General features: G+C 53.1%; 1 protein-coding gene across 1 annotated transcript in view; it reads right to left on the bottom strand.

Annotated features, from left to right (window-relative positions):
- Positions 1–3,622: 3,622 nt before the first annotated feature.
- LOC308648360 (uncharacterized protein C14orf132) overlaps positions 3,623–19,333 on the bottom strand; it is a 37,844-nt gene continuing 22,133 nt past the window's right edge. The window contains exon 2 of the mRNA XM_081292987.1: positions 3,623–4,067. Within this exon, the coding sequence (XP_081149113.1) occupies positions 3,843–4,067 (225 nt within the window). The 3' untranslated portion in view covers positions 3,623–3,842. The remainder of the gene's footprint in view (positions 4,068–19,333) is intronic.

Below are 19,333 nucleotides of genomic sequence, written 5' to 3'. Positions count from 1 at the left end.
CCTGGGGCTGCAGCTTTGGGGGACCCTGTGCTTCCTGGTGAGGGTCAGCTCTGCACTGATTTCTGGGTGGCCTCAGCTGCTCTCCCTGGCCCTGCCCACCGCCCTCTAAGGCCCTTATCCGTGAGGCTCTGAGTCTAAGAATGTGTGGCCGTGCCTGTCCCTTTTTCTTTTGACACTGGCAATCTGGCTACCGGGTCCTGGGGCCAAACCTGGGCCCTGGCCTCAGAGGCCCACCCTGGAAGGCTCATGCTGGGGCAGTGGGTGCAGGGAGGGCAGGCGGCTGGCCAGGGAGGCCGGGGTTGAACTCGTGCTCCTTGCCGTGGGCTCTCAGGCCTGTGGCCTGCCTGTTTCCTCAAGAGAAGAGTGGGGTGACAATGTGCACCCCTCAGCACCCCCACAGCTGTCCCCAGGGGAATTCGGGAGGTACATGACACAGCACAAAACACCAGGGAGACGTGTGGAACAGCAGCAGGAGAGGAATTAGGGACATGGCTGCTCATGGTGAAGGGAGCCACCAGCTGAGGGGGAGAGGCCTGGTCTGTGGCTCCAGATGGATCCTAACATCTGCTAACGGGGTCTGGCGGGCTCCCAGCTCCCACTTGAAATGGGGCTAGAAGCTGGCTTCTTGCCTTTCCAGCCACCTGGCGCCAGCCTGTCCTTCTTTCCTGCCCCCTAGGACCCTGGGGACTCCTGCAAGGAGACATAGTCATCTCTCTGCCTCTTGATATCGATTTCGCGGAGCGCAGAGAATATTCTAGCAAAAGCAGCCCTTCTCCGAGGACCAGCTACTCGAGAGGCTAGTGCCTCCTTCCTCAGCACTGACCCGTCAAACCAGAGGGGGCCCTGGGTTCCGCCTCACCTAGGGAGAGGCCAGACTGGGCCCCAGCTGGAGTCTGAATGAAGAACATCTGTGTCCCCTCCTCTGGAGAGCCCTGGTCCTCAGAGAGAGGGCTGTGTCTAAGCTGAGGTCAACGTGCAACACGGGCCATCCCACGACCTGACCTGGCAGTTCTGCTTGGAGGAGCAGCTTTCCCAGAGTGCACTGCCTGAGGACTCCCGGTCAGGGCCCCCCTCTGCATGCATCCTGAGAGAGGCAGTCTTTGGGAACCTCACTGGAGCCTTATGAGGAGACCTGTGGATGATCTTAAACGGCTGGGGGCAGCATCAGGGACCACTTGATGAGTCAGGCAGAGAAGGAACGGGCAGGGGTTGAGCACGCCCAGTTCTAGGATGACCAGAGACCTGTGAGAGCCAGAGCTGGCCCAGGGAGTGTACCTTGAGAAGCAGACTCTGTAGACCCAGGGCCTGGTCTAACAGATCCCTGGAAGTGACACCGGCCACAGAAGGACAGTATGGTGTCACCGAAAGAGCCTGGCTTTGAAGCCCAGCTTCCCAGTTCCAGGCCTGGCTCCTCACTTGCATGCTGTGTGGCCTCAGGAGAGTTACTTCACTCCTCTGCACCTCTAGCACCTCTCCTGTGCCCTAGGGAAATGACGTTGCCAAGGAACTACGAGGATGAAGGACGGGCATGTGAATGTGGCGCTGCACCTGACCCGGTGCTCAGGCACAGGAGCCAGGTCTGCGTTTTCCCCTCACCTGACCAAGACAGGACCACAGAGGCCAGGGGACAGGGTGGCTCACTGTCTGGCTGGAAACCCATCCCTTGCTCCTCACTGTTATCCGTGATGACGGGATAAAAACAGCAAGGACACCAAGAGAGCCACTGGGATCTGCATACTGTGGTGTGGACAAGATGGCCCCAGGGCACCCCACTGTCTGTGCCCTGACTCTGGAGAGAGACTTGAACACTGAATGTAACTGACGTTTATGTGTGCATGGGGGTGTGTTGTCCAGGAGACCCCTGCAGTCACAAGTCCCCAGGGACTGGAACGCTGGAGCCCTTCCTGAGGCCAGATGCCACTTTTCCTTCCTGCCTCTCTCCCTGGGTCACGGCAGACACAGCGCCCTCTCCCACCTGCCTTCCCACGGCTGTATGGAGACCTGCTTCTTTAAAGGGATACAGGTGCCCCTGGGGACATGAGGCCAGAAGCTGGGGCATCAGAAAGCCCTGGCACTGAAGTGCCCCAGAAGATGCCAGGCATGCCCTGGTCCCTGTCCTGGCTCTGGACCTCCCTCCTTGGGTTCTCAGGGAGACATCTGTCTAAGAAAGCCTTGCTCGGGGGGCAGACCTGGGGCGTGGGGAGGAGGGCGCTGCTGGCGAAGCAGCCAGGTGAACACCCAAGGGCCCCGTTGCGTGGAGGCTAACTACCCAGTCCAGCCTGCTGTCCGTCAGTGAGTCCAGAAGGAGTCCCAGGCAGACGGTCCCAAGTCCCTTATCCCAGGCTGTAAAGGTCAGGCCGGTTCCTCACTGAGCAGAAGCATTTGCAGATGGAGGTGCGCTAATCAGAGCCTGCAGCCGCCGTGGCTCTGTCTGGAGGCCGGGCTGGTGAGCCTGTTATCACGCAGCTCCTAGAGACAAGTGGCCACTTCTGGACAACCGAGGTGCCCTTTACCTATCATCAAGAACACTCATGTCCCCTGAGACAACAGTGACGGGGTCAGGATTTCTGCAATCATCCCCAAACACACACAGGGGCTTCTTTACTAGCCTTCAAAGTCTCTCCATCGCAGAAGGGAGATTTATGCCACGTACCTTCTTTTCTATAGTGGAGGGAGAAGGGAAGGAGAAAGACCCCTGGGCCTGTGGCCACTCAGTCCTCTCTGAGATCCTTCCCACTGTCTAAACAGGGAACGGCCTTGGGAAGGTGGTGCAGTGGCCTTGTGCAGTAACTTCCCAGGACTGGGCCCTGCGCGTCCCGCCCTGCTCTGCTGTTTACTGGGGACCCTCCTTGTTTAGCAGGACCCCCAGGGAGACTGGAGCTGCAGAGGAGCACACAACAGCCAAACTGGCCCCAAATACAGGCGAATGCACAGCCTGCCGCCTCCCACCTGGCTTCTACACCCCTGGAGGGTCACGCCACCGAGGGCAGCTTCTCCAGTAACCGGACCTGGGACCACATGTGGACCACAGCCCTCTCCGTCCCATCCACCTGACGATTAGGCGGACGGGCATCTTTCCCATCTTAGGAATTCCAGGATTCCTCCGAGGGGAAAGAGCAACTTCGTTTGGGCAGCTGAAAAGTTAACTGCTCAGCAGAAGTAGTTTTTGAAGGTGTCCCCTTCTCTTCTTGAAAAGATGAGGAAGTCCATCCAGCCCTGGACACCAGTGCCCCCGAAACCCCACCATGTGACCAGTAACCCCCATCCCTGGGTTTCCTGATGTGCCCAGGGCCCTTAAGGGGCCAAGTGCCTGGTGATGAAGGCCATTTCCGAGTCACATTAGGGCAGCCCTATAGCCCTGTAAGATGACCACCAGCGTTACCAGGGGCTGAACAGGAAACCCAGCTGGGCTGGGATCTGGAATGTTCCCAGAGCTGCTCCTGCCCAGCCCCCACACGTGGGGTTTGGCATATTTGTATAAAACAAGACACAGCAGCGATCATTTACGGCTAGCAAGTGATCACCACCACGTCCACCTTTTAACCCTGACCACCTGGTCCACGTCGTCTCCTGCGTTGGGACCACAGTTTCAATGATGCCCTGCAGGCCATGTCTGCTGAGCCCCCCAGAGCTGGAGGCTCACACTTCCACGTCTGGAGCAGCTTTACCACAGCCTGGATATCTGCCCTCCAGGCTGCCAGGTCTCTGTGCCCGGAGAGGCCATTCAAGCGGTCAGAGCTCCGGGTTCTAGAACATGGGCAAGAAAGGGCCACATGGAAAGCTTGGCCCACAGTGGCCCGGTGCAGAGGGGTCGTCCTGAGTGGCCGGTGGCAGCCGTGCCCTCAGAAGGTGAAGGCGTACACCACCCCGACCACCACGATGTTCCCCAGCGTCGCTATGATGGCGATCCACAGCAAGACGGCGTCATTGGAGGACCTAGGAGGCTCTTCCAGCTGGCCCTGGCCGTTGGAGGCCGTGTGGACGTTGGCGGAGGAGTTAAACAGGGAGTACTCGGTGCTGAAGTCCTCGTTGGGCGAGTCCATGAAGGCTCCTCCCATCATGGGCAGCTGTGAGGAAGGAGAGAGAATTAACAGGGCAGCTGCAGGGAGAGGTGCCCCTCAGGGGAGCCACCACGGGGAACTGCACTTTGTCCCTGGCACCCAGGCAGGACATTGTCTTCCTGCGTGTAAGTGACAGCGTGTTTCAGTGACGGAAAATGAGCATTCATGGCAAAGTGTGTGGCGGGTGCCCTGGTGCCCACTCCACAGGCAAGAGCTTCAAGAAGCGCACCCGACAGCCAGCAGGCGACTCCTGGGGACTCACAGTGCCACCCCCACACCAGGCCTGCAAGTAGCATGGTCTGCCACTTCCCCCAATCCTCTCCTGAGTTTACAAATATGATGTGATCAGCATGGAACACTAAGAAAATAGTGTTTTCTAAATCCTCTGCACATTTGTCCTCTTGGCCACGCCTGGCCCTCTGCAGAATGCGGGTGCCTTGGCGCTCCCCTCCCTCCTCCAGGGCCACCTGTGTGGGTTCCTAGAGAGGCCACCCTGACTCCACACGCCGGATCCATCGCCCCTCCATCCTGCGGAGGTCCCTGGCCTGAGCCTGCTGCCTGCCTCTCGCTGGGAGGGACACACAGTGCCTCTGTGTCAGTTTCCTGTTGCTACAGTGACAAATTGCCACAAATTCAGGGGTTTAGAACAACACCAGCTTATTACTTTTTAGATGTGGAGGTCTCACGGGACCACAGTCAAGGTGTAAGTCAAGCAAAAATGAGAACAAAGATGAGACTCATCATCCCCACACGTAATCCCTGTAACATTTTAATATTTTTTCTCTTCAATGCTTTTTTTCTGGATGTGTATGTATCAGAGGTCAGGGAGAGAGAGAGGGGGATTCACCTATGTATTAGGAAGTCCATCCAAACCCCATTCCAACAGTTGTGTAATATTCCATCAAACACAGAAGCCCTAATTTAATCCTCCCCCTAGAGTTGGAAGCAGGAGTTTCCATTTTTGCCTTTTACATAAGACACACTGATAAGCCCCGTGCATCCGGGTGGACACATCCTGGCACTCACATTTTTATTTCAGGGGACAGATGCCACATGCACAATTTCTGAATCCATAGTGATGAATATTTTAGAGTTTCTGGTCCACAGGGACAAACTCCCCCTAGGAGAGTGCTTCTAGCTGCCCCTGCCTGGGCTGCGCATCACTGACCTGAGGATGCGGGCCCTTGTCCCTGGGGATCAGAACTACCTATCTCTGCTCATCTGCAGGATGGAGCTGGGGGTGGGGGGTCGGTCGCTCAGAGGGAAAGGGCAGCCCTGGACCTAACAGGGAAGAAGGCTCTCCCTGCCCCCGCCTAGGAGAACAAGGTCCAGGCTGTCCCAGGCCCTGCTGCCCTCCCTCGCCCCCAGAGCCAGTGTGGAGACGTATTAATTCCCAGGTTTGGTTCTGGCACCAATTTGGCTTCTGATAAATGTTTCCCTCACATGGCACCTGAAGGGACAAACAGGAGACATGTTCACAGGCCCTGCTGGCCAGGGCATGCGCCAGAGATATTAATATACTCACTGCTCCTGGTTGATGGCTGCACCCCATTTTACAGGTGGGTAAGCAGGGGTTGAGGCCACAGTCTAATCTGTTAGGGTGTGGAGCCAGGTCTGTCTGGAGCCTGGGCCCCCCAACTCAGGGCTCAACCAGTCCTGGTGGGGGGCTGGGTCTCGGGGCCTCCTTGTTACTGATAAACCAGCTGAGCACTGCTGTGACTGAGAAGAGCGACCTCTGATGGGCTCCTGACTGGAGGAGCTTGGCATTTCTTTGCTGATCACACGCTGCCCTGATGGCAGTGATGAAGCCATGTGTACTGGGGTGTGGTGATGGGAAAGGGCCACTAGGGGGCGCTCAGGCCGGGCTCCTCCCAGATGGGGGCTGTTGGCCCTGGGAGTGAGCTGGCTCCAGAGGTGCATTCATATACATAATCAAGTCAGCATTGTCTTAGTATGTCCATAAACAATGACGGACATAAATGGGACAGATAACAGATGACAGGGCTCCTTGAAACGCGATGGGGTGATGTCCCTACAAACCTGTGGTAAGTGGAAGATATTATCAGTAGAAAATGCGCTCAGATGCCCAACCCAACAAGCACGGGAGCTCAGCAACTTAGCTAAATGCAGTCTCTGGCTCCCCCTCCAGCAGGCAGGGCTGATGGAGCTGTGGCCACTGACACTGCCCAGCATCAGCAGAGAGGACTGGGCTTCCTATCTAGCCCGGGGAAATACCCAGATTCCAAATTCGGAGGGCAGTTTCTATTAAAGGTGCATCGTTTCACACCATGGCAAGTTAAAAAAAAATCCTATCTGAACCAAGGTACACTGGAGACCGTCTGCATAGACATTAACAAAGCTATTAAAATTAGAAATAAAAGAACTAGGACCTCAGATGGGCCACAGGGATCTGGCACATGTGGGCCAACCGGACAGTGGGGGACAGGAAGGCTGGGCAGAGGACCTGCTGCCGCTGGGCTCAGCCATCGGGAAGGGCCCTGGGCTTTCCAGCAAAGCTGAGCATGCTTCCTGTCTCGGTGCAACAGTCCTGCCCCCACAGCACTCCCTGGCTGGCCACTTCTTGGGGACTGTCCCACACTGTCCCCCAGTGGCCTGGGGGCTCTGTGAGGGGAACTCTATTTATCATTCTTATCGTGGAGTTCTTAGGGGCTTGCACAGTGGTGCCTAAAGTCCACGCACTGATAAAGACGGCCATTTTCTCCTTTCTACAAACAACTGCTACTCCTACTTGGCTGGTTCTGTCCCCAGGAGGGGTGAATCCCTTCTCTAGGTCACCACTTCTGGGCCTCTACAGGGCTCACCCTCCACAAGGCCTCAGGCCACTGGAGGCCACTTTCTGTGGTGGCCTCTTAGGAAGTGGGGTCCAGCCAGGGGACGCTGCACGTTCGTCCTCTTGGACATGCAGAACGCGGGTGCCTTGGCCCTCCCCTCCCTCCTCCAGGGCCACCTGTGCGGGTTCCTAGACAGGCCACCCTGACTCCACGCCCTTCCATCCTGTGGAGGTCCCTGGCCTGAGCCTGCTGCCTGCCTGTCTCTGGGGCATGTTTGGGTTTGAGAAAATTTTCACCCAAAACGCTGGCGGAGAAAATGAGGATCTGAACAGAGACTGTGGCAGGTCCTCTCCAGGCTCATCATGCGCCCTCAACCTCCCACACCTCTGCTCTCTGCTGCCCTGTGGTGCTCACTCAGCGCCTGGGTTAGTTTCCTGTTGCCACAGTGACAAACTGCCACAAATTCAGTGGCTTACAATGAGACCAGTTTATTATAGATTTAGGGGTCTCGTTGGACCACCGTCAAGGTGTCAGTAAAGCTGCCCCCTGGAGGTGCAGGGGAGCCTGGCTTCCTGGCCTCTTCCAGCCTCATACACACAAAGTGCTCTTTTGAAGGGTTGTTAGAAAAGGGCATGGCTGACGACTCAGGCCGAACTCCCTCCGCCTCTTTCTTAACACAAAAAGGGTAACAAGTAGAACCACAGGAACTGGTGGGGGTGAAATCAGCAGGGGGCTCCCCTAGGAGTGCCTCCTAGACCCAGTCCCAGAGCTCCTCAGCAATGGGACAGTCCCCACGCTGAGACCCTCTTCCCTGCCCTGCACCTGTGGTGAGAGCTCAGGTGGCCAGAGGGCGTGGCCGGTGTCAGACTGATTCTGCTGCTCCAGAGCCCGGGGACCAGGGTGGGAAAGACTCGGGCGAATCCTGCTTGAACACACTTCAGGGTCTGGGTGTGTCAGTTACACACTGGGCTTAATTTCCTTCCTGTAAGTAATGGGGATAAGATAGACGAGCGGGTGGGATTGTTGCAAGGGGCACCTGAGACCCATACGATGACAGGGCACCTGCTAATCTCTGCCGGGGTTTGCACGCAGTTTTAACCTCCAGGGATTCATGTGTTGGAAGCCTGGTCCTCAGGGTGGCCATGTTAAAAGGTGATGGACCTTTAAGAGGTGGAGCCTATGGAGGTCACTGGGGCACTGCCATCATAAGGGACTAAGTAGTTCTGGTGGGACACCAGTTAGTTCCTGCAAGAGGTTGTCATAAAAGAGCTAGCCAGACACTTTCTCATTCCTGGGCTTCCTGTCCTACCAGGTGACCTCTCCCTCTTGCATGTATTCTAATGAAAGTGCCATCTGCCAAGATGTGATGCAGTCAGGAGGGCCCTCCCCAGAGCTGGCACCATGCTGTTTGGACTTTCTGCCTCCAAACTGTGAACTAAATAAACCTCTTTTCTTAATAAACTATCCAGCTTCAGTTATTTCCTTACAGTAACAGAGAACAGACTACTATAGTCACTTGATAATTACTAATATTCTTCCCTTCTATTGATCCTGTAGTAATTGAACACTGGGAATATTATTATGCATCTCTTAACTTACTGCTGAGGCCGAAGTAAGGAAATCAGAAGGCAGGCATTGCTAGACATGCGTTTTTTGTGTGATCAATTAATCAGTTCATTTGCAGTTGTTGACAGATGGTCCTGCACGCCTCCAACTTAGGCTAAGACAGGCAGTTGAGATGCGCCAAATCCATCCGTCTCAGGTGTGTTTCTTCTGTTTTGTGTTGATGTTCTTTTTTTTTCCTTTGTAAAATAGACTCTAAATTCAAAGTGCTGGTTAGCTATGAAAATGACTTTAAGCACTGAAAATCTCATGACAGGACAACAAATGGTTGGTGCTCATTTGATCATTTGGAGGCTGGGAAGATTTGGTGAAGAGCTGGCTCAATGTCAGATGGAGGGGGCGCTGGCCAAAGTCACCTTGGAAACAGGTGGAGAAAGAAGGTGGCTTTCAAAGGCCACCCAGCCAGCCGGGTCTACTTTTAAGTCACTGTTGGAGACACCTGCTGGTGGCATGACTTTGTTGGCATGGTGACGAGGGTTGCTCACGCAGCAGGGCAGGGGCAGCCCTGAGAACAGCATCTTTGGTGGGGTACAGACACTAGCCTGGAGCACCGCAAGGGCTTGCACACAGACAAGAATGTGGCCGAGGGTGCAGAGCTGCCAATGAGCTTCCTCTGGCTGAGCTGGACCTGGGCCATCTGACCACAGAGGGTGGGGTGGCCCTGAGGGGGCTTGAGGGTGGTTTCCCTGACCAAGGAGATGCTCGTGGCTTGTCCAAGAGAGTTCACCAGGTCAGAGAGGACCAGAAACACACAGCCAACGTGACCCCTGAAGGCTGTGCTTCCCAGTTACATCTTCCATAAGGCAGGACCCACCCTGTCTCCCCAGCATCCCCTCTGCCCAGAGCAGACACCCCCAAAATATGTGGCGAAGGAATGGATCCTACGACCATCAGTCAAGAACCCTGAAGGCATCAGACGTGGTCCCAGAGCCAAAGTCTCCTTGCTGTGTGACATAGCCACACTTCATCTCTGAGGCCCAAGTATCTCATTTAAAATAGAGAAAATAATTAAGACTGCTGTAAGGAAGAGGGATGCTGGGAGGCTTTTCCGGACCACGCCTGCTCCATGCCGTGCTGTGCTTGGACCCACATCTTTGCAAGGAAGGTACCACACAGACTGTGGGACACTGGAGGCCGACCTGGCCTCTCAAGCAACGTCAGAGAAGGCAAAGCCAGTGTGGCAATGCGGGAGAGTGGTCTGTGCTGGGCAGAGGGTAGACAGGCATCTGGGACTTTGATGGTTTCTACCTTCATAAAATGGAGAGGGATGTCACCAACACCTGCGTCTGCCACACACACGGATTCATTTGTGGCTGAACCCAGGGTGGTGCCCTAGCCTCAGGTCCCCGTCCCCTGGTGTTACGGTCACTGCATGGCACGTGGTGGCTGAGTGTGGCAGGGAGAGATCTCAGAAGAATGGACACGGGGGCAGTGCGTCCACTCTGAGGGTCCTGCTGGCCCTCCAGTCTCCACCCTGCCCCAGGAGTGGAGCTGCTCCGAGGAGCGGGGTGGCCCCCAGGTCCTGTCCGTTCCTGCCAAGGAGGACGTCACACAGACCCCCCTCCCGGGCCTCTCCAGAGAAGGAAGACTAAATGCTCTCAGCAGGACATCTCTGAAGCACAGCTCCCAGGGGCCCAGACAGACGTGTCCTCTCCAAGGCAGGGAGACCCGAGGTGACGTGACTGTTTGTGGAGCTCTGGGACGTGGGCCTTGCCAGTGATCCCTGGGCCCCATCAGACCCGCTCCTGTGGGGGGCCGTTCTCAGAGCCCAGCCTGGCCTGCCTGCCCGGCAGCCTCCTGGACTGTTCAATACCAGTCCTCCTGGACTGTTCAATGCGATGCTCCTGGATGTGGACCTAGTGTTCAATTCACACAGGGGTCAAACGTCTGTGCTGTCTCTGATCCCCATGGGCTGCGGTGCTCCCAGCAGTGCTGGGTCAGGAGACCTGGGAGCTGCTCAGAGGGGTGATCTCTAAGGCCAGGCCTTCAGCTCACAAGCCCTCGCCAATTATTCAGAAGGCCAGCTCAGTGATGATGGGCCTAAAGGGAGAGCTGTGGGGCCAGGAGTGTCTGATGAAGCCCTCGGATGAAACAGGTGCCCAGTTAAGTTTGAAAGATAAATTATAAAAACCTTTTTTTTTTTTTTAGTATACGCATATCCCTGATATTGCACTGGACATACTTATGCTAACATTATTCGTTATTTCTCTGTCGCTCAAAGGTAACTGGGTGTCCTGCCTTTGCTGTATCTGACAATCCTGTGCTTGGCCAATCTGAGAAAGGCCTGCAGTTTCAGAATCTGTACCAAGGAACACTCCTTTGTGCCTTTGGAGTGCAACCCCTGAGCCTCTGGGTGACCTAGTTCATGAGGAAATTGCAGAGAAGCCTCCATCCCATTACAAACATTATAAAAACGATTTCTCTCATCACTAAATTCTCACAGGGTCCCTAAGGTCTCAACACGAGGCTGCATTGATTGAGAGTGACAGCCAGCCAGCCATCACTCGGTTAAAAACACCACAGCTCACGCTGCGTGCTAAGAGGTGCTGGACGACAGCAGGGATCCTATGGTTGAGCCCAGAGTCCCCACAGGCCTCGGTGTTGAAGGCTTGGTCTCCGGCTGAGCGCTCCTGGAAGATGGGGGACCCTTTAAGAGGCGGGGCCTATTGGAAGGTCTAGGTCCAGGGCAGATGTGCCCTCACAGGGGGCTGGGGGACCCCATTCTGCTTCCCGGGCCCCACCCCATGCTCCCGGCCCTGTCGCGCTGCCTCGCCACAGGGGCCAAGTGACCAGAGTCAGCCCGTCTTCCCCACCAGCTGATGGTCAGGTGTCCACCGTCAGGAAGGCTGAGTGACAGGGCCAGGGCTGACCCCCGTCCTCCCTCCCCAGGGCTCCACTTCTAAAACCAAGACCGACGTGAGCACCGTCACAGAACGGTGTCACCCATGCTCCATCAAGACCGGAACACGGCCCGGGGCCGAGGTGTGGGACGGTGCCAGCTGGTCGTGGGCAGGACCGGCTGCTCAGGGGGTCGGCGGAAGGATCAGGGCTGCGCACGCGCTCTTCTTTTCTACCCGTGCTGCAGCCGCGTGCCCGCCCTCTGCCCGCTCCTTCTTGCTCTGAAGAGATGAGGGTTGGGGGAGCCAGCCCGGGTGCTGCAGGGTGCTGGGCTCTCCAGGTCTCCAGCACACAACGCCCGGCTTTAGGTCCTGGTGCCCAGGAGCCTTCCTGGGGTCCACCCTCTTCCTGGGCGTGCTGCAGGGATCCACAGAGCCCAGGGCAGGGAGCGGCCTGCTGTGCTCTTGAGGTCTGAGCATCATGGAGGGCTTCCTATATTCCTTTTCCATTTTTTGATTTTTTTTTTTTTGTACCAGAGATTGAACTCAGGGGCACTCGACCACTGAGCCCCATCCCCAGCCCTATTTTGTATTTTATTTAGAGACAGGGTCTCACTGAGTGGCTTAGCACCTTACTTTTGCTGAGGCTGGCTTTGAACGTGCCATCCTCCTGCCTCAGCCTCCCGAGCTGCTGGGATTACAGATGTGCACCACTGCACCTGGCCCTTTTCCATTTTTTAATCTGGCGAATTTTAAGTTAATTCCACTGGGAACAAGAGAGAGGAGGTGGGAGCCCACTGTGAGGTAAATGGTGGCCCCTCCCCAAGTACTCTGAAGAGCAGAAGATCGGGAGGAGACGGGAGGGCCCCCTGAGCTCTCATTTCTGCCTGTGGACCCTCACCATCAGTCCTAGGGGGATGGTTCTGCCCAGCGTGCATGCTGGTGAGGCAGCGGCCCTCCCTGGGGAAGGCAGTTCTGTAGTTCTGTGAACGGGTACAGGACACACTCAAGGAGGAAGCCGAGCCCAACGATGCCCACAGGAGGAGTATGGACCTGGTCCAGCCCAGCTCTGCCTGCTGGACTGGGCCACGCATCTTGCTGGATCTGTTCCCTGTATGAATCTGAAGGTTCTAACCCTGGGCCATGGGATCAACAAAGAGAAGTTAAAATAAGATGGAAAGGCTTCTGGTGCCAGTCAAGATGGAGGAAACCCATTACAGAGAACAATAAAGAACCCGAACGGAGTACAAAAAGCAGTGCCGGGGACCCAGGTGGACCAGGGTGTGGGGTAAACCTGGAGTCCTTGCGCTGCCTCCTTCACTGCCCACCTTGTGGCCAGGGGACCTCAGACGGAGTAGCAGACCCTCCCTGCTGGCTGGGAGCTGCAGGAGGCCCCGGGGCTGGAGACTGGGGATTCCTCATCTTTTCTCTCTGCGCTGCCTCAGGATGTGGCTGGTGTCTAGTTCCAGGTTAGAAAAGAAGGGCTTCAGGGCAGTCCCAGGGCAGGGTGGAGAAAGGACACCCGAAGATGTGTGTGGACCTGCACTCGGGACCCAGGAGGCACAGCAAAGGCTCTGCGGGTCAAGCTGTGACATAACCCCTGCGCACGTGGGGACAGCCCCTACCAGCCCTGCAAAGCTTTGCGGTGTGCTCTGGTGGGCACCCTCTGCTATGAGGGCCACGCAGAGCAACCTGAGCAGCATAGAGAGAGCAAACCTGCTCCAGAGAACTTCAAAGCCCAATGTGTCAGCTAGGGCCACCACCACGCCCCACAGAGGGGGCCAGAAACAACAGGGCTGTTCCTCACCATCCTGGAGGTCAAGGCTGAGGCCCAGGTGTTGGTGGGTGGGGTCTTCTGACGGCTGGGAGGGAGAATCTGTCTCAGGACCCTTACTGGCTGGTCCATATCCATCTTCCCTCTGTGTGTCTGGGTTCAAATTTTCCCTTCTTACAAAGACACATGTCATATTGGATTGGGACCCACTCTAGAGACTCCATTTATCTGGAAATGCAGTCACATTCTGAGGTACCAGGGCTCAAGATTTCAAAATGTGAATTTGGGGAAGGAGGGACATGATTCAATCAATAACATCAGCATCTCACAGTGTAAAATTCAAAACACTCGGGCTATAATCCCAAACTATCATACTTCAGTGCTCCTCTCCTAGTAATAGAAACAGAAAATCAGCTTGGATTCAGGAGACCAAACACCAACAGCCGACAGGATCTGACTGACCTTTATTGACCCTTCTGCCTGACAAGAGAATGTACATTTTTCTCAAGAGCACACGGAACATCGACCAAGACAGGCCACATCCTGGGCCATAAACAAACCTTTATAAATTTAAAAGAATTAAAATTATATAAAGTATGTCCCCTGACCACAATGGAATTAAATCAGAAATTGGTAACATAGAGACATCAGGAAAATCTCCCAATAACTGGAAGTGAAACCTCGTACTTCTAAATTATCCATAGGTCAAGGGAAAAGTCTCAAGAGAAAGTAGAAATATTGAGAGCTGAATTAAAAAAAATACAAGTTATCAAAATTTGCTGATGTACCCAAAGCAGTGCTTACAGGAGAATCCATAGTATTAAATATTTATAAGAGAAAAGAAGAAAGATATCAATGATCTAAGCTCCATCTTAAGAAATGAAAAGGAAGGTGGACATCAAATTGAACATAAATAAGCAGAAGTAATGAAGTAAAAATAATGAGTGAATATCAATGAGATTAAAAGTAAGAACAACAGAGAAAAGTCCATGAATTCACAATCTGACTTTGTGAAAAGATCAGTAAAATTTATAAACCTCTCCCCAGATGGAAAAAGAAGAGAAAAAACACAAACTACTAATATCAAGAAAGAAAGAAAGGGGATGTTACTAGACTTTACTAATATTAAAGGGATGATAAGGGATTACTGGAATTATTAAAAATAACCATAGGTCCATGTGTTTAACAATGTAAATGAAATGGATCAATTCCTTGAAAAACACAAACGACCAAAACTTAACTCAAGGAAAAAAGATAAATTGAACAGTCTTTAGAGCCATTAAAGAAGTTAAGTTTCTAGGTAAAAATTTTCTGGAAAGAGTGTCTAAGTGGATTCACTGATCAATAATAATACCCACTGTACACAATCTCTTCTAGGAAGAAAGAGGAGAGGACACTTTCCAACTCATTTTATGAGACATCTGCCAAATCATTTCAATGAGGCCAGCATTATTCTGCTACTAAAATGAAAGCTATTTTAAGAAAAGAAAACTGTAGATCAATATCCCAATCGAACATAGAGAAAAAGCAGTCAACAAGATATTAGCAAGTTGAATCCAGTAATATATAAAAAGGATGTATACAAAGGATAGAGCTGACCAAGAAATACCAAGTCAACATCCAAATATCAATCAATGCAAATGCACATAACATTAAAAAAAATCAATCAGTGTGATTCACACATTCAAGGCTGAATCAATATTCAAGGGTCAATGAAAGTAATTCATATCACACTAATAGAATTTAAAAGGCAACAAAATGGTCATATCAATAGATTCAGAAAAAACATTCAACAAAACTAAACATCCATTTATAATAAAAATCTTTTAGCAAACTAAAAATAGAAGTAAACTTTCTAAATCTGGTAAAGCATCTACAAAACAAATTATAGTTGACATCATACATAATGGTAAAAGATTGAATGTTTTCCCCTTAAGATCTAGGGAGCAGGTAAGGATGTTTGATTTCACCACTCCAATTGAATATCATACTAGAGGTTCTAGACAGTGCAATAAGGCAAGAAAAAGAAATACGAGGTTCAGAGTTTCCTTACATACAAAGGAGCTATGAAACTATCTCTAATTGTAGAAGACATGACTGTCTACAGAAAAAAATCCCAAGGAATTTACAAAAAGATCATATAATTAATAAATGAGTTTTAAAAAGTTCACAGGCAATGAAGTCAATATTAAAGATCAACTGTATTTCCATATTCAACCAATGAACAACTGGAATTTAAAATCAAAAAATACCACTTAAAATAATACCGAAGAATAATATACTTAGTATACACCTAACAAAATATGTGCATGATCTGTGGTGAAAGCAAGGAAAATCTAAATAAATGGGCAGAAATATTATGGCATGAACTGGAAGAGTCAGTGTTCTGAAGATGTGAATTCCTCCCAAATTGATGTACAAATTCAGTGCAATCCTGGTGAAAATCCCAGCAGGTGTTTTTCTAGAAGTCTCCAAGCTGATTCCAACATTGATATGCAAAGGCAAAGGATCAATCATAGCCAAAATGATTTTGAAAAAGAAGAACACACTGGTTGAGTTCACACTGCCTCATTTCAAGACTTATTATAAAATTACAGTTATTAAGACCACACAGAGTTGGTGAAAGGACCAAGAAATGGAATGGAGAATCCAAAAATCAATTCACATAAATGTGGTCGGTTGACTTCTGAAAAAATGGCAAAGGCAATTCAGTCGGGAAAGGGTGGTCTTTCCAGCAAAGGGTGCTGGGACCAGTAGATATGGGTTTGCAAGAGACATGTCTACATACGTCCATATACCTACATCTGGGTCTATGGCTATATGCATCTGGAACCTAATCTGATACAAAAATTACAAAACAACAAAACAGCCAAACTCCAAACTCATGCTGTATGTATGTATATGTATGATATATATATATATATATATCAAAATGGATCTTAGACCTGAATGTGGATGCTTATATAAAGATACAATTCCTTTAGGAAAAAAAAATACAGGAGAAAAATGTGAGCTCAAGTTGGGTAAAGATTTCTTAGATCCAACATCCAGAGCATAATCCATACAAGACTTCAGCCAGCCGGACCTCATCAAAATCAAGCCCCTCACTAGAAGAACACACAGATCACATGTCTAACAAAAGTCTCGGGAGTGGACCATTGGAAAACTCTGAAACTGAATGATTAAAAAAAAGTTTAAAAATATGCAAAAGAGCTGGACAGTTGGACAGCAGCTACATCACGGGCTGAGAGACGCACAGATGGCAGGGGGCCTGTGGAAAGACGCTCCATGGTCCTGATCATCAGGGAAACAAGCAGAACAAACAGGGTGCCACTGAACACTCTGCAAATGGTGTCACCCCCTCCCCCGCCCTTTTTAAAAGTGACACTGTTAAGTTCTGGCAAGAATGTTGGAGCAACCAGACCTCTTGGGCATGGCTGGTGGGGCACAGTGACACAACCATTTTGGGAAACAGTTTGGCAGCTTCTATAAAGTTATGCACACACCTACCAGATGCTGCAGCTAAGGGTGGGAGGGGGCATGGGGATGTGGGGAGGGGTCTTCAGAGACTGTGCCTACACCAAGTTCTTCGGGAGTTCAGCATCCCAAACCATGAACCCAAACAAGTCTCTCTTCTCTATACAGTAGCCTGCCTCTGGAATTTCATTATAGTAAGGAAAGCTGACTGATACACATGCAGCCCTCACAGCCCCTGAGAGATGGAGGCAATGTTCCCATGGTACAGGCGACAGCTGAGGAACAAGCATCTAGAGCCAGACAGAGCCCATCTTGCATCTGAAGCTCAGGCTCTTTCTACATGCTCAGATTTTACTGCATCTCTGGCAAAGGTGCTTCGGGGACTAGGCCCTTGGTCTACTGCGGAGGTCACTGGGCATTCCCACAGGCCTGCTGGGGACTCAGGACAGGGTCCTGAGGATGTGCTGTGTAAGCTGTGGTCCATTTCCTCCAGAGAATTAAGCACAGATGAATGCTCTGAGCTACAGTTACACATGACAACGTGGCTGAATCTCACCCAAGTCTCCAGGCACAAAAAAGAGCACACTCTGCAAGTCTGCTCACATCGTGGCTGCCAACAGGGTTGATTCTGACCCCCAGGGCAGGGTGGCAGTGTCTGGAGTCGCTTTTCAGGATGGCTGGGGACCTGGCATCCAGTGAGCTGATGTCCAGGTGCTGCCAAACATCCCGCAAGGCCCAGGGCAGACCCCAACAACGCGGGCCTCCCTAGCCCCAGTATCAAGTGTACGGGGAACCTCTGGTGCCAAGCTGCTCCTGAGGGGAGAAGTCTCTGGGGAGCTGGGAGCGGCGGGGCAAGGGGGGCTGGCACGTTCACCTGGGGGACGTGCTCAGCCACATGCTTTTCTGTGTGCACCACACTTCAACAGATGTCCTTTAAGAAGATCAGGGCCCCGGGACATTCGCTTGGGGACCTGGGATTTGGCACAGTGACTTTGAAGATGGGCCTCGAGCCCTCCCGATGCTGCTTCCCCTTCCCGCCATCTCAGCTGTCCCTGCGAGTGGCACACAGTGATGGTCACGGCACCTATGGCTCTCAGGGCAGAGAGACTGTGATCATGCAGCACAGCCCTGCGGGCACAGGCCAGAGCAGGGGACCCAGGTGTGCAGCTGGCGCCCTACACCTTCAGGGTGGATCTTTAGGGCCACCCACCACATGGGCAGGGGCACCTGTATTAATGCCCGAACAAAAGTGGGCACAGAAACTGCCTTCAGAGAGGGCCAGGTGGGACCTGTAGTTAGCCTCCGCCAGCAAGGAGAAGGACCAGAAGGTGGTCGGGGGAGGCGATGTGAACAAGGGCCCTCCTGGCACAGGTGAGTGGACCTCTGCAATCTACGCAGCACTTCAAACTCAGATCCGGGGTCTAGTGGGGACGTGCCTAGAGTCTCCTTGTATTTCTGCAAATGCAGTGTGGCCCCGTCCGCCACAGGCCTCCCTGAGAGAGGAAGGAGGGGGTTCTGGTGGTGATGAAGACTGAGGAGGAGACGCACAAGCAGCTCTGGAGAGGGAGGGCGGGCTGCTGTCAGCTCCTGGACAGGGCAGGTGCCTGGGCTGGGGGGACACTCGAGCCGCCAGCCACTTATTGTAAAATAACACTCAGCTGCAGCTGGCACCGGGAGTTAACCACCTGGGAACAGGAACTGTCCCCCCAAGGACCCCACCACCCCCTGGTGGAAAGCCGAGGGGCCCACACCTCCCAGCTCCTGGCCTGGCTCCAGCCACAGGTGCTGGTGGAGTCAGGGGCAGGGCACTTGGCACTTGTGCCTGGCATCAGATAAAGGCAGCTCCCTTCTCAGAGGGAGGCTGGGCGTGGAAGGTTCAGTAGACGCAGGGATATGGTTAATCTCCCCTGGGACCCCTGGAAGGTGATGGAGGGAATGCTAAGGAATGCAGGCTTGGAGGCCCCCCTGGGCTTGTCCTGCGCAGAGGGCCGTGGCTGGTGGCAATATCTATCATCCAATCAAACCCCAACACTGCCGGCTGGATTCTGAGCTGGGGGCTTTCCATGGAAACAAGACTCCTGCGGTGAGATCAGAAGTGGCCCTTCCCAGAGCCTGCACAGGGCAGGTGTGTGCAGGGCACCTTACGGCACAATGGCTTTTTGTCGTCCACCACCCCCAGATGTGGGTAGGGACATCGTCCTCGTTTTCCAGGCAAGGACACGGGGGCATGGATGGAAGGAAACTCAGGTGGGGACTGAGCTCAGAGGGCAGTCACTTCTCTGAGCACTCAGGGACTAGGGCACAGAGTAATTGATGGGGAACCCACCGCCTCTCAGGGCCCACGGGCAGCGGCCCCTGTGCCAGCATCTCCGGGGACATCGAGGTGCTTCCTTCCTTCAGAGCACTGAGGCAGACAGGAATGCAGAAGTCACACTGCGGTGCCCCGAATGTGACCAGGGACAGTGACGGGCAGCACTGTGTGCACACTGAGACCTTGAAGCGCAGCTTGAGTGTTTGCCTCAGAGCTCCTCAGGGGCACAGGATCGCAGGATACCAGTTCTCAAAGTGGGTCCCACCAGGAGCCCAGGGAGGTTCTGGGTTCAGATCCAGTCTCTGGCTTTCTTATCCACCCAGAGCCCAACATGCCAGGCGTTTTCACATGGCCACCTTGTGGCTGGTGGAGTGCTGTGGCCTAGGATGCTCTACTGCCCCCCCCCCTTTCTGCAGGCCCTCCGCCAAGGCACACATCCCTCCCAGGCCTCTCCTGAG

Source organism: Spermophilus citellus, assembly GCF_964194105.1.
Source record: "Spermophilus citellus genome assembly, chromosome: 4".
NCBI lineage: Eukaryota > Metazoa > Chordata > Mammalia > Rodentia > Sciuridae > Spermophilus > Spermophilus citellus.
This window is presented reverse-complemented; position numbering and strand designations above follow the sequence as displayed.